At 37.1% G+C, this 12,973-nt stretch overlaps 1 protein-coding gene across 1 annotated transcript in view; it reads left to right on the forward strand.

Annotated features, from left to right (window-relative positions):
• OXSR1 (oxidative stress responsive kinase 1) overlaps positions 1–12,973 on the forward strand; it is a 91,704-nt gene that overhangs the window by 4,827 nt on the left and 73,904 nt on the right. Inside the window, exon 2 of the mRNA XM_069475544.1 lies at positions 6,696–6,808. Within this exon, the coding sequence (XP_069331645.1) occupies positions 6,696–6,808 (113 nt within the window). The remainder of the gene's footprint in view (positions 1–6,695; positions 6,809–12,973) is intronic.

Below are 12,973 nucleotides of genomic sequence, written 5' to 3' on the forward strand. Positions count from 1 at the left end.
GAGGACAACCTGCCTGGCAAGGGCTGTGCCATGTGACTTTTATTGTCATGCATCTTGAAAAGTCTCAGTAAATATTTACTATTTACTGCAGACTACAAAATTGAAAACTTCAGACTAGGTTTAAGATCTTTTTTTAGTAAGATATGATTCACCTAGCTTTGACACTTCGGTGAAGGCAACTCACTAGCTCTATTCTTTACTTTCCCCTCTCTCCTTTTTAATTTTCATTAATAGTTCACTAGCCACACATTTTGAATCTAAAGCAGTGGTTTCTGAATACAGATTCCAGGGCCTCACCTCTATCCCTTCCATAAATGTAAAGGACTTCATGCTCTGAATAGAGTGTTGCTTAATAGCAACACTTTTCCCTGATTGAGAGACTCAGCTAAGGTGACATTTTCAGTGAGGCCAGCATGGGGATTTGAATCAAATAGGGTTTGTGTTTGTCTGCATGTAATGGAGAATGGAAATAATAATGGCTTAATAAAATACTTTTTTCCCCTGATATAACAAAAAGACTGGAGGTGGCAGCCTAGGTGTTGTGCTGTTAGGCACCCAGTCTCTTAGTCTTCTTTCATGCCAACATGTTTAGCGCGTGACTTCATTCTTAAAGTTGTTTCACCACCTCTAGCCTCATGCTTGTGTTGTAGGCCAGAAGAATATGGGAAAAGGACAAAGATACATGACAGCTGAGTTGGTTCTTTTTCAGAGGGATTTCTTGGGTGCCTTACTCAGTGACTTCCACTTCTATTTTATTTACCAGAACTGTGTAATTTGGTCATTTGCAAGAGAGGCTGGGAAATGAAGCTTTTTAACTTGGCACATTATTACTTCAAACAAAATAGGTCAGGGTTCTCTTATTAATGAAGAAGGGGAAATTGTGCGTTGTATAAGCAACTAAAAATGTTGGCCTCAAATTTTTTAAAAAATTAAAATAGCTAAGTAAGACATTTTGCAAGTAAATAACCTGACACATAGTAATCAGTTAATAAATGTTAGCTTTAATCTGAAGAGGCATTTGCCTACCAGTTAAGAACTAACATCATGTAGTTTTGGTTTCAAGGCCCTAAAAGTCAGAACTTTTACTAACTGTAGGAGCTAAGTCTTACCTTACTTACTGCTTTACTTACATTGCTTTGTAAGACTAGTAATACCTAACTCCTGGGATTATTGTGCCGGTTAGGTGAAAAAAAGAAAATGTAAGTAAGGAAGGTACTCAGCATAGACTTGGCACACACAGTGAGTGCTCAGTAAATCTTAATGTTCATCATGGTAATAATGAGGTAACACTCATGAAGACTGGATTGTTTTTGTGTTTGTTTTACCCCAAACAAGTAATTTTTTTTTTCTTGAAAATGTATTCCACTACTTGATTGGTTAATCCATTCAACAAATATTGAACTCCTGTTACGTGCCAGGCACTCTTCTGGATGCTGGAGATAAAACAGTGAAGCAAACAGACAAAAATCCGTGCTTTCATGGAGTTTATAATCTAGAGGTGATAAAGGAGAAAACTAAAGCAGGGAAAAGGGTTAGAGACTGTGAGGAATGGAGGTGGGACTGCAATTTTAAATAGGCCAGGGAAAGCCTCACTGAGAAGGTGACATCTGAGGAAAGACCTGAAGGAGGTGAAGAAGTGAACTGTGTGGTTATTTTCAGGAAGTTTGTTCCAAACAGAAGGAACAAGAGCAAAGACTGTGAAGTAGAAGCATGCTGATGTGATTAAGGAATAGTTAGGAGGTGAGAATGGCTAGAGCAGAGTGGGACAGAAGGTAAAGAGACAGGTGAAGAGGTCAGAAAGGTAAGGTGAGAAGGATGCATGGTCCTGATGTCAGATTGTAAATCATTGTAGAAACTTGGCTTTTGCTTTGAGCAAGATTGAAAATCATTATGGGGTTTTGAACAGAGGTTTTATATGACCTATGTTTTAAAACTTGGGCTGCCATGTGGAAGATAGTTTTATAAGGGTACAGGGCTGGAAGGAGAGGTTATCCACGGGAGAAAAGTAGCAGTGGAGATGGTGAGAAGTGACCAGATTCTGAATATATCATATTTTAAAGTTGGAGAATTTGCTGTTGGATTAAATGTGAGGAAAAAGGAGAGATAAGATGATTCCAAGATTTTTGGCAGGAGCATCTGGAAGGAAAGAGTTGCCATCCGCTGACATGGGAGATCACCAGAGTGAACCGGAGAGCGAGTGATGATTCATTGCAAAACCATCAGGCTGCTTGAATAATTACTCAAAGCATATGGCAGTGTATCTTTATTTTCATCTTATGTAGGGAGAATTTTATGATGAGGACTATTCTTATAGCTGTTTCTCCAGTTCTAGGAGCCTTAATTTTCAACACGACTCTGATAAGAGGCATTATTTAGAAAAAGGGTTTACAAAATTATAAATTCCTATATTTTTATGATTCAGGTAGATATGCCATAGTCTTTCAGAATGAATAGTCTGGGCTAGTGCTTTTCTTTAGTGAATGCAAAACCTTACTAAAAAATACTTTAAAAAATCTTTAGGATACATACTTGTTATAGTGATGACTGGCCAAAATTTGGAAGAAAATATGTTTATTTGATTTGATTCATTTGATTTATCTTTTCTTCACAGGTAAGAATAAGATCCATTTTTATATTCTTTCTTAAATTTCTGGGTCTGGTAGAGACTGTGAAAAAATATTTTTAGTCTACCTCATGCTTCGGCAGCTCCTTTTCTGTCTCAAGGCGGGTAGAGTTATCCAGTTTGAAGGATTTTAGGAGAAAGCTCAGCCACATTTTTGTACATTAATGCATTCTGGTGGATTAATATTAATATATGCTAACATTGCAGTTAAAGAACTAACTAGGAAAGGACAGAAGTAGGGTGGAAGAAGTAGAGATGTAAGAGTGGGGCATTGAGGACGCACACCAGTATACAATAGTGAAAGCCTGAATTAGGTTGTTTTATTGGAAATTCTTTTAAATTTTCTATTGTATTAGTCTTCATATCAGGCCAGTGCTTAGTCAAGGGCATTAGGGAAGTAGCTTTCATGCTTTGACTAAACCATTCCTAAGAGATGCCTTTTATTCCTGTGCATGTATATTTATACTGAAGTAATAGTTTTATAAAATAACATTTATCTTTACTATGTGCAATGCATACTGATGTTTCCTATTTGATTCTATTTATGCTAAGAAAAATGATGGTAAACCCTGTAAATTAGCTTGTAGTAAAAAACTCTTCATTAAGGAGCCTGCTTTAAAGAAGAGGTGAAATATTTTTTATTTGTATCTCTACTGTGTTATTAGATTCTTGCAAAATAATGGAGAATAGTTAAAATAATTATGAATAAATTTTTAAGATTTTCTTTCCTGTCTTATTTACATTATTAATTGCTATTTTCTATGAAGTAAATTTTTTTCTAATGAAAGAACATCATTGGCTATTCAGAATTAATGATGTTGAAAGCAGTGAGTTTTTACAGCATTACCATAATCCTTCATGTTAGAACCTTAAAATATTTTTCAATTGCCGAACAATGCATTTGTTTTGGGAAGATAATGTAAAGATGGATAAAAGTGATTGTTAGAATAGAACTGGAGCCTGCAAGTCCTTTTTTATCATTGGGTGTGGGAAACGTTAGCAACTTGTCATTTGGTCATTTGTTAAATCACATGAGAACTTAATATCTTGCTCCTAGGGAGATTTGTTCTTTAAGCGAGTGAATCTTGGAGTGAAAGAAAGATACTTTAGCATATAAACAATTATGATTGATAATACTTAGGTTTGGTGTTTCGTTTTTAGAGAAACCAATTCTGTGTTTAATAATGACTAAGAAATAATATCTAAACTTAAAATCAAATATTCTCTTATCTGTATTTTTAACTCCAATATGGTTTTGGTTTATGTAAGACATGCCATTAATTAATGTATTTAAAGCTGATGTTTAAGTTGCTTCTGCTTTCTAGTAGAGTAGTATGATTCATTTCCTTGGTAGATAATTGTATTGTTTAGGAATATTAGGGCTTTTTGTTTTTTTTTTTTTAAATGGCACCCCAGATGGGACTTGAGCCCACAGTTCCTGGCTTAGGATGCCAGTGCCTTATCCGTTAGGCAGCTGGAGCTATTAGGGCTTTTTGTTTGAGAAAGGGGCCATAGCTTGAGTGAGGGCAAAACAAAGGAAGAGTGAAATGCTCAGTGAAAAGAGTTTTGAGTCTGGCAGCAGCTCCTGGAGTAGGAGTTAGGGGCCTTGGAAGGGAGAGGAGAACAGCATGAATAGGTCTAGTTTAAGAAAGGTCAACAATGTGGAGACATTGTGACGGGGAATGGCCAATAAATGGTTAGTACTATAAAGGCTAATATTCTGATGTTCTGTGCTATATTATATCCCCAGTACCCTAAATCATCAATAAAAGTCTGTTAAACATGAATAAAAAAATAAAGCTGATGTTTCGAGTTTTGTATATATAAAACAAATTAATCAATGTTGGATTATCTAGGAGTCGAATACTTGGTTTGAGAATTAATATTGGTTAAAAGGAATATCACTAGATAGCACATTTGTGAAAATTAATATTATAAAGAATTAGTGGACACATCTATGTATTAGAAGATGTCTGTTATCTGTTACCTTCATTCATGTAGCATGTATCAGTATTTGCTCCTTGGCTCATATGTAACTCCAGCTTCTGCTTCCATTGTCTTGTCTTCTCTCACTCTGACCTTCCTGCTTCCTTCTTTCACTTATAAGGACTTCTGTGATTTACATTGGGCCCATCCAGACAATTTAGGGTAATCTTCCCATTTCAAGATCCTTAACATCTGTTTCAAAGTCCTTTTTTTTGCCATATAAGGTAACATATTCACAGGTTTTTTTATTAATACATAATACATGGATTTTAGATCTTTTACTGTTATCCCACTACTCCCTGGGGCTTTGTTCTTCTTCTTTTTTTTTTTCAGTCTGATTTCTGTGTGTTGTTAAGCTTGAATACATTATTGATCCTGTCCCCAAGTTCACTGAATTTATCCTCTGTCATCTCCACTCTACTATTGAACCTATCCAGCAAATGTATTAATATTATTTCAGTAATGGGGTGCTTCAGTTGTATAATTTCTATTTGGTACTTGGAAAAAAGAAAAACTTCTGGCCGGGCGCGGTCACTCACTCCTGTAATCCTAGCACTCTGGGAGGCTGAGGCAGGAGGGTCGTTTGAGCTCCGGAGTTCGAGACCACCCTGAGCAAGAGCGAGACCCCGTCTCTAAAAAACAGAAAGAAATGCTCTGAACAGCTAAAAATATATAGAAAAAATTAGCCAGGCATGGTGGCGCATGCCTGTAGTTCCAGCTACTCGGGAGGCTGAGGCAGAAGGATTGCTTAAGCCCAGGAGTCTGAGGTTGCTGTGAGCTAGGCTGACGCCACGGCACTCTAGCCCGGGTAACAGAGTGAGACTCTGTCTCAAAAACAAACAAACAAACAAAAAAAACTACACACACACACACACACAAACTTCTGTTTCTTTGCCGAGATTTTCTATTTTTTATTTGTTTTAAGAGAACTCGTAATTGTTTGTAGAAGCATTTTTATGGTGGCTGCTTTAAAATTCTTGTAAGATAATTCCAGCATCTGATTCATCTTGATGTTAGGATCAGTATGGTTGTCTTTTCTCATCTTTTTTCATGCAGATGTGTTTTTCCTGGTTCTTGTATGACATGCCATTTTTTATTATGTTCTGGACATTTAGGTTATTATGTTTGAAGACTCTTGATTCTATTTAATTTTTCTATTTTAATAGGCAGTTACCCTATTTAGGTTTAGTGTATAGTTCCTGTCCTATTTTTGTGAGTTGTAATTCCTATGGTAATTTAACTTTCAGATGTCTTAAAGTACTATTCTCTTCTGCTTTATTCTTCTATCACCACTGGAACTCCTGTTCCATCTCTACAGGTGCTACTTGGGCTGACTGGTGGATGTGGGGCCCTGACTCTGCTGCTACTAAGGGCAGATTGGCTTGACATTGCCACAGGTGTGGGACAGGGACCTAGCTGCCACTGTGGTGAATCTGGCCTGCCACTGTTTCACATGTGGGGTGAAGACCACGCTGATGCTGTGATGCACTGGGCCCACCAGTGTCCTGAATGGGGACCAGGGAATGTATCTCCCCACTGGGTCTCTGCTGAGCTACCCCTTTCACAGTCCCTTGGCCAGAGAGCAGAGTTTTCTCATTTATTGTTTGTCTATCTCTCCATCCATCCATCCATCCCTGTTGTTGGTACCAGGTTGCAGGCCTCTCTGATGTTCCTTCCGGGATGTGTAGGAGAAAACTCAGCAAACTCGCTGTGCTTTCTTGAAGTCTTGAGTTTCCTGGCTACTTTACCTCTCTCTTTCTACCTTTCATAGTCCTTTTATGATGGTCTGTTGAATTACTTTTAGTATATGTAGTTGTATTTGGAGGAGGGGAGCAGGGAAATGTGATCCTATGCCATCATATTCTAGAACTGGAACCCCAGCAATTTTGAATTTTTTTTGCACTGGTGTTTATTGACAATGAATATGAAGTGGTTGAAGCTTTTGCTTTAATTGGCACCTTTTAGAGTGTTTTTCTGCATCTGTTTGTTACTCATAAGGATTATTCTTCTCTTCAAATTGTGTGGGAATTAGAAATGTCATGTTTTATATATCCATCTATTTACTCATTTATGTTTTTATTTTTAGGGAGTGGAGCAACTGCTGTGGTCCAAGCAGCTTACTGTACCCCTAAAAAGGAGAAAGTGGCAATCAAACGGATAAATCTTGAGAAATGTCAAACTAGCATGGATGAACTCCTGGTATGCACATCTGATATTTCTCATATATGTTCATATCAGAGTGGGAAATAACTTGAAGTTTTTGATATGTTTCTTTTAAAAAAAAGTTTTGTGATTTCTTAAATAATAAATAATGTCTGTCATAAAATTTATAAAATATAAATAAGTAGAAGGGAAAAAATTTGATATAATCCTCTTACTCTGAGGATTATATAACATTTGCTATATAATCTTTCAAACTGTGAACATTTAAATATCTGTATTTTTATGATAATGTAATCGTATACTTGCTCTTTTAATTTACAATAGAACTCTGTGTCTGTATATATGAATCAATATAACTTCTAATGTATGTGTAGTGTTTTATTGAATTAGGTAGACCACAATTTTTTAACCTGTTCTCTGGTATTGGATAATTACCTTGTTTCCCTCTTTTTTTGTTATGAACAACACTTGCTTGCTTCTCTGTTTCCTTAAAATAATATCATAGAATTATGATTCTGGGTCAGATGGAATATCCTTTAAAAGGTTTGGCCTCCTAGAAACATAGTACCAGTTTGTATTCTGACCATTGATAAAAGATGAGAGAGAGAGTGAACCCCAGGCAGCTTTGACTTCTCCAAAGGCCAGGGAAAGGGTAAAGAAAGGGGAGTCCCAAGCAATAGCTGTAAGAGGTGTTCTATGGCATTAAGATGTAACTACACAGAGATTGTTTTGTACTTTTATGTATTGTGATGCCCAGAATAGTTTTAAGTATGTAGTAAGTGCTCAGTGAGGGAAATTAGATAGTTTTAAAAATCATTTAATGTTTTAAAATTTCAGTTTCCTTGGATTACCATGGAAATAGTAATACCTGCTTTGGATACCTCATAAAGTTTTTCTTGAAGCTCAAATGATACAGTATTTGAAAACTAACCTGCCATACAAATAAGAACTGATACTGTTATTTTATTAAGTGGTTTCTCTAAGAGTATATACAGCTAGTGATAGAAAGGGCAGGGATTAGGACCAGGATGACCTGCTCATCCAGAAGTTTTTCACTCTCCCAAGTTGGATTTAATTTCTGTTGTTGTCTATACTGAGTATTAGGAAATAATTGGAATGAAAGAAAAAGAGGTGATAGAATTACGTAGCAGATGAGACAAGTGTATCCCTTTAGGAGTTGGTAATGCATGAGCAGAAGCTGAAGGAGTGGGTTGCTGAAGTGATCTTGAGGCACTTTTGGTGAGAGAACACACACTAGGAAGGAAACGTTGATTGAGATCCTATTTGAAGATCTTGGATTTATAGATGCTGGCAATACCTTAGAGCACCACTTGGACATTTGAACTGCAGTGATGATAAAAGAAGTCTGTAAACTAATTCTATTAAAGAAAAACAAAATGTTTAAGTTACGTGTTAAGACTGGAATTTGAGAAGCCCAGTATGAATACCTATCATTTGCCATTTATTGTATGTAATCCATAAGGATAGTGTTAAGATCAATGAAAGTCTTATTATTTACTACTTCATGACTAAAGAACCAGAGACTCAAAGTTTAAATAACTGGCCGGGCGCGGTGGCTCACGCCTGTAATCCTAGCACTCTGGGAGGCCGAGGCGGGTGAATAGTTCGAGGTCAGGAGGTCAAGACCAGCCTGAGTAAGAGCGAGACCCCGTCTCTACTAAAAATAGAAAGAAATTATCTGGCCAACTAAAAATATATATAGAAAAAATTAGCCGGGCATGGTGGCATATGCCTATAGTCCCAGCTACTCGGGAGGCTGAGAAAGTAGGATCGCTTAAGCCCAGGAGTTTGAGGTTGCTGTGAGCTAGGCTGACGCCACAGCACTCACTCTAGCCTGGGCAACAGAGTGAGACTCTGTCTCAAAAAAAAAAAAAAAAGTTTAAATAACTTAGCTAAGTTCACATGATGATGATAATAGCAAACATCTTTCAATACTGGGCACTTAAGTGTACTTTAATCTCACAAACATCTCTGAGATAGGTAGTAGCTTTATTTTATAGATGAGAGAAGTAAATCATAATAAGTGATAGAGTCTGGATTAAAAATCAGGTCTTTTTGACTCAAGTCTATTACCGTCTACTTTGTGTAATACTAACAAAATGATTATAATCTTAGTTCAAAAGTAGAAAGAACACCTCTTTTTAATTATCAGTTGACATTCTTTTTTTTTTTTTTTTTTTATTATTTTTTTTTTGAGACAGAGTCTCACTCTGTTGCCCAGGCTAGAGTGAGTGCCGTGGCGTCAGCTTAGCTCACAGCAACCTCAGACTCCTCGGCTTAAGCGATCCTCCTGCCTCAGCCTCCTGAGTAGCTGGGACTACAGGCATGCGCCACTATGCCCGGCTAATTTTTTTCTATATATATTTTTAGTTGTCCATATAATTTCTTTCTATTTTTAGTAGAGATGGGGTCTCGCTCTTGCTCAGGCTGGTCTCGAACTCCTGACCTTGAGCGATCCACCCGCCTCGGGCTCCCAGAGTGCTAGGATTACAGGCGTGAGCCACCACGCCCGGCCAAGTTGACATTCTTGAAAGCAATATTTTTGCTATGACGTTGGGGCATTTTTATTTTATTATTTTATTTTATTTTATTTCATGTTATGTTATATTATGTTATTTTATTTATTACTCCTAGTACTATCATTCCCAAAAGTGGGGAAAAGTGACTTTTAGTAAAGCAAGTTTAAGATAATCGGCTTTTTTAGGGGAAGAGGAACAAGCAAGTAAGATCCCGCTAGGCCCTGAAGAAATATCAGGAATATAAAGAATACTGATTTATTTATGATTTCAGGACCTATTCTACAGGACACTGAGATCTGAGTGCCAGGGGCTCTATTTCTGAGAGATAGGAAACGCTTTAGCTTACCTTAAAGAATGTGAGATCAACATACTAAACTTTTGATGTTGTGATATTAACATTTATTTTCAAAGCTATCTTTATTATAATACAGAAAGGGTGCTCTGGGTTCTCCAGAGTGCTGATATAAACTGGGCTTATAGGTGTGTATCATGTGTGGCAGTTGTTAGTGAGGAGGCAGTGTATTGCTCCTTCCTTTTGTCAAAATATTTTCTGTAGGATGACCTTTGCTAAGTGTGATGGGAAAATCAACTATCAAGTCTTACTACATTTATTATCTCCAGAGATTGTGTGCATAGACCTTTCTGTAAGAAAGGCACACTGTGTACTATTTTGAGATTTTTCTCTTCTCTGGTAGATGCTAGCACTAGATTCATTGGACAGACATCTGAGGGGGACATCAAGAGAAAGTGTCTTTCCTTCTATCAAGAGTCTCACAGTCTAGCTGAAGAGTTAAGGCTGTTGCCAGTTGTATAAGGCAGAGTGTACAAATGCCTCAGGAAAGGTATGAAGTAATGTGGAGGAGGAAGAGAGCTTCTAGTTTTGAAGATGGAGGGCTTTGTGGAGATGTTTGTGGCCTGGGCCACCAAGGCTGGGTAGACTTTGAACAGACAGAGATGGAGACCCTGCCAGACAGGGGTTTAAAATCAGGAAAGAATAGCAGAGAAACTAGAGACCATAAAGAAGAAATAATGGGTGAAAAATTAGGATTTTATTCAATAGGGGATGATGATAGCTACGGGTTAGAGGGATGTGTCTTTGAATATATGTATTTTTTGAACAGAAATGACTTAATCAGAAGTGAGTGTTAGGAAGTTTAGTTCTATATTAACAATTTATTAAAATAAGCTTTATTGACATAAAATTCATGTACCATAAAATTCACCCTTTTAAAATATATAATGCTGTGGTTTTTAGAATATTCACAGGGTTGTGCAGCTATCACCACTGTCAGCCTCCATACCCATTAGCAGTCACTCTTCATAATTTTTTTTCCTCTAGCCCTAGGCAACCGCTAATCTACTGTCTGTCTCTATAGTTTTGCCTATTCTGGGCATCTCATATAAATGTATAATATGTGGCCTTTTGTATCTGCTTTTACTTAGAATGTTTCCAAAGTTCATCCACGTTGTGGTATGTATCAGTTCTTTATTCCTTTTTGCTGAATATTGCATGATATAGATACACCAGACATTATCCATTCATCAGTTATTGGACATTTGAGTTGTTTCCACTTTTTGGCTTTTATGAATAATACATTGATGAACATCTGTGTATAAGTTTTTATGTGTGCATATGTTTTCAGTTCTCTTAGGTATATACCTGGGAGAGGAATTGCTGGGTCATGTGGTAATTCTGTGTTTAACTGTTGGAGGAATGGCCAAGCTGTTTTCCAAAGTGGCTGAACCATTTTACATTTCCACCAGCAATGTATGAGGGCTTCAAATTTCTCTACATCCTCGCCAATACTTGTTATTGTCATCTTGTGGGTTAATTCCATAACAGCTGGCAGAGTGAATTGCAGAGAAATAAGAGACCAGAGTCAGAGAGACTAGTTAGTAGGCTGTGCTGTAGTCCAGACCAACAACTTTAAAACTTTCTTCATGATGACCCACACTAGGAAATATAGTTATATTATGAACCAGTATTTAGATATGTACATATATTCATAACTATTAATATGACTGAAACATTTTCATGAAGCAGTTCTTTTTTTTTTTTTTTTTTTTTGAGACAGTCTCACTCTGTTCCCCGGAGTAAAGAGCCACGGCATCAGCCTAGCTCATAGCAACCTCAAACTCCTGGGCTCAAGCCATCCTCCTGCCTCAGCCTCCTGAGTAGCTGGGACTACAGGCATGCACCACCATGGCTGGCTAATTTTTTCTATTTTTTTAGTAGAGACAGGGTCTTGCTCTTTCTCAGGCTGGTCTCAAACTCCTGAGCTCAAGTGATCCTCTTGTCTTGGCCTCCCAGAGTGCTTAGGATTATAGGCATACACCATGCCTGGCCATGAAACAATTCTTAATTATGTGAAATGTGCTGTTATTTTCTATTCTCTCTACTCTTCTTTTTTAAAAATGCAATCCACTAAGTTTATTTGGTGACACATATAGGTTGCAATTCATGGTTTGAAGGACCCTGGGCTATGCAGAGAGGTATTGAGACTCTAAATTCAGGCAGTGGCATTGGTAATGGAAAGGAGGACACAGATTTCCTAGATGGAAAATTTGTTACTATTAGAGTGAGCACTCCATAAGGGCAGAGGCTTTATTTTGTTTATTCTATATGAATGAATAAATTAACAGTTACATGGGGACTGACTGAATTGTGTGAAATGGAAGAAAACTGTGTACATTTGAGTAAACAGAAAACCAGAGAGTAAGTGGTAGAAACCAAGGTGAGTGAGTTTTATGAAGGAATGAAAAGTCACCATTTAAAAAAGTGCTTCAGAAAACCTGAGGTGGAGAACTGAAAAGTCCAAACAAAAAATCTGGCATTAGCAGATAATAAAGGACTTTCAAGAAACTCAAGAAAGCAGTTTCATTAGAAGGGGTGGAATTCACTTTATAAGTGTTGAGGAAGCTGCTGGGAAATTTGAATCAGAATGAATAGACTATTGCAAATCATTTAGATACTTATTTTTCGTTTTGAAAAGAAAGGGGAAAAGATACCTCTTGGGGGAATTAAGGTAGAGGAAGATTCCCCCTCCTCCTTTAAAGGAATAGAAGGGAAGAAAAGAAATATTTAAGGCCATTCTAATCTTTGAATTTTATGATTCTTTGATAGTCCCCTGTTAGAAAACCCTTGTCATACTCTCCTTTTCAGGTTAAAGCTCAAAATCCTTAGCTTGCCATTTAAGACCTTGCACAGTTTGACCCCAACTCTGCATTAATTGTCACTTTCCCATGTGATTTCTCTTTTCCTCACATCCCCAATCACTGAATCCTGTTGTTTTTACCTCTTAATTATTGTCTCTGGACTCTTCCCTTTCTTTTCATTCATACTGCCACTAACTTTTTAAACCTTTTATTTTGAGATAGCACAGAGTTCCCATATGCTATTCACCCAACTTCCCCTAATGTTAACATAACTATAGTACAGTTATCAGAACTGAGAAATTAGCTATTTATCATTTCTCTCTCTTTCACCCAGATGGTGGCAAAAGCCTAAACAGATTCCTTGCCTCTAGCCTTGCTTTCTTCATTTATTTTCTATGTTGCAGCCAGAGTGATTTATGAAAATGTATATATGGTTAAACCTTTGATGTCTTTCCATGGTTGTTAGGGTGAAGACTAAGTTATTTAACACACAAGGTCCTTTATG

Source organism: Eulemur rufifrons, chromosome 7, assembly GCF_041146395.1.
Source record: "Eulemur rufifrons isolate Redbay chromosome 7, OSU_ERuf_1, whole genome shotgun sequence".
Lineage (NCBI taxonomy): Eukaryota > Metazoa > Chordata > Mammalia > Primates > Lemuridae > Eulemur > Eulemur rufifrons.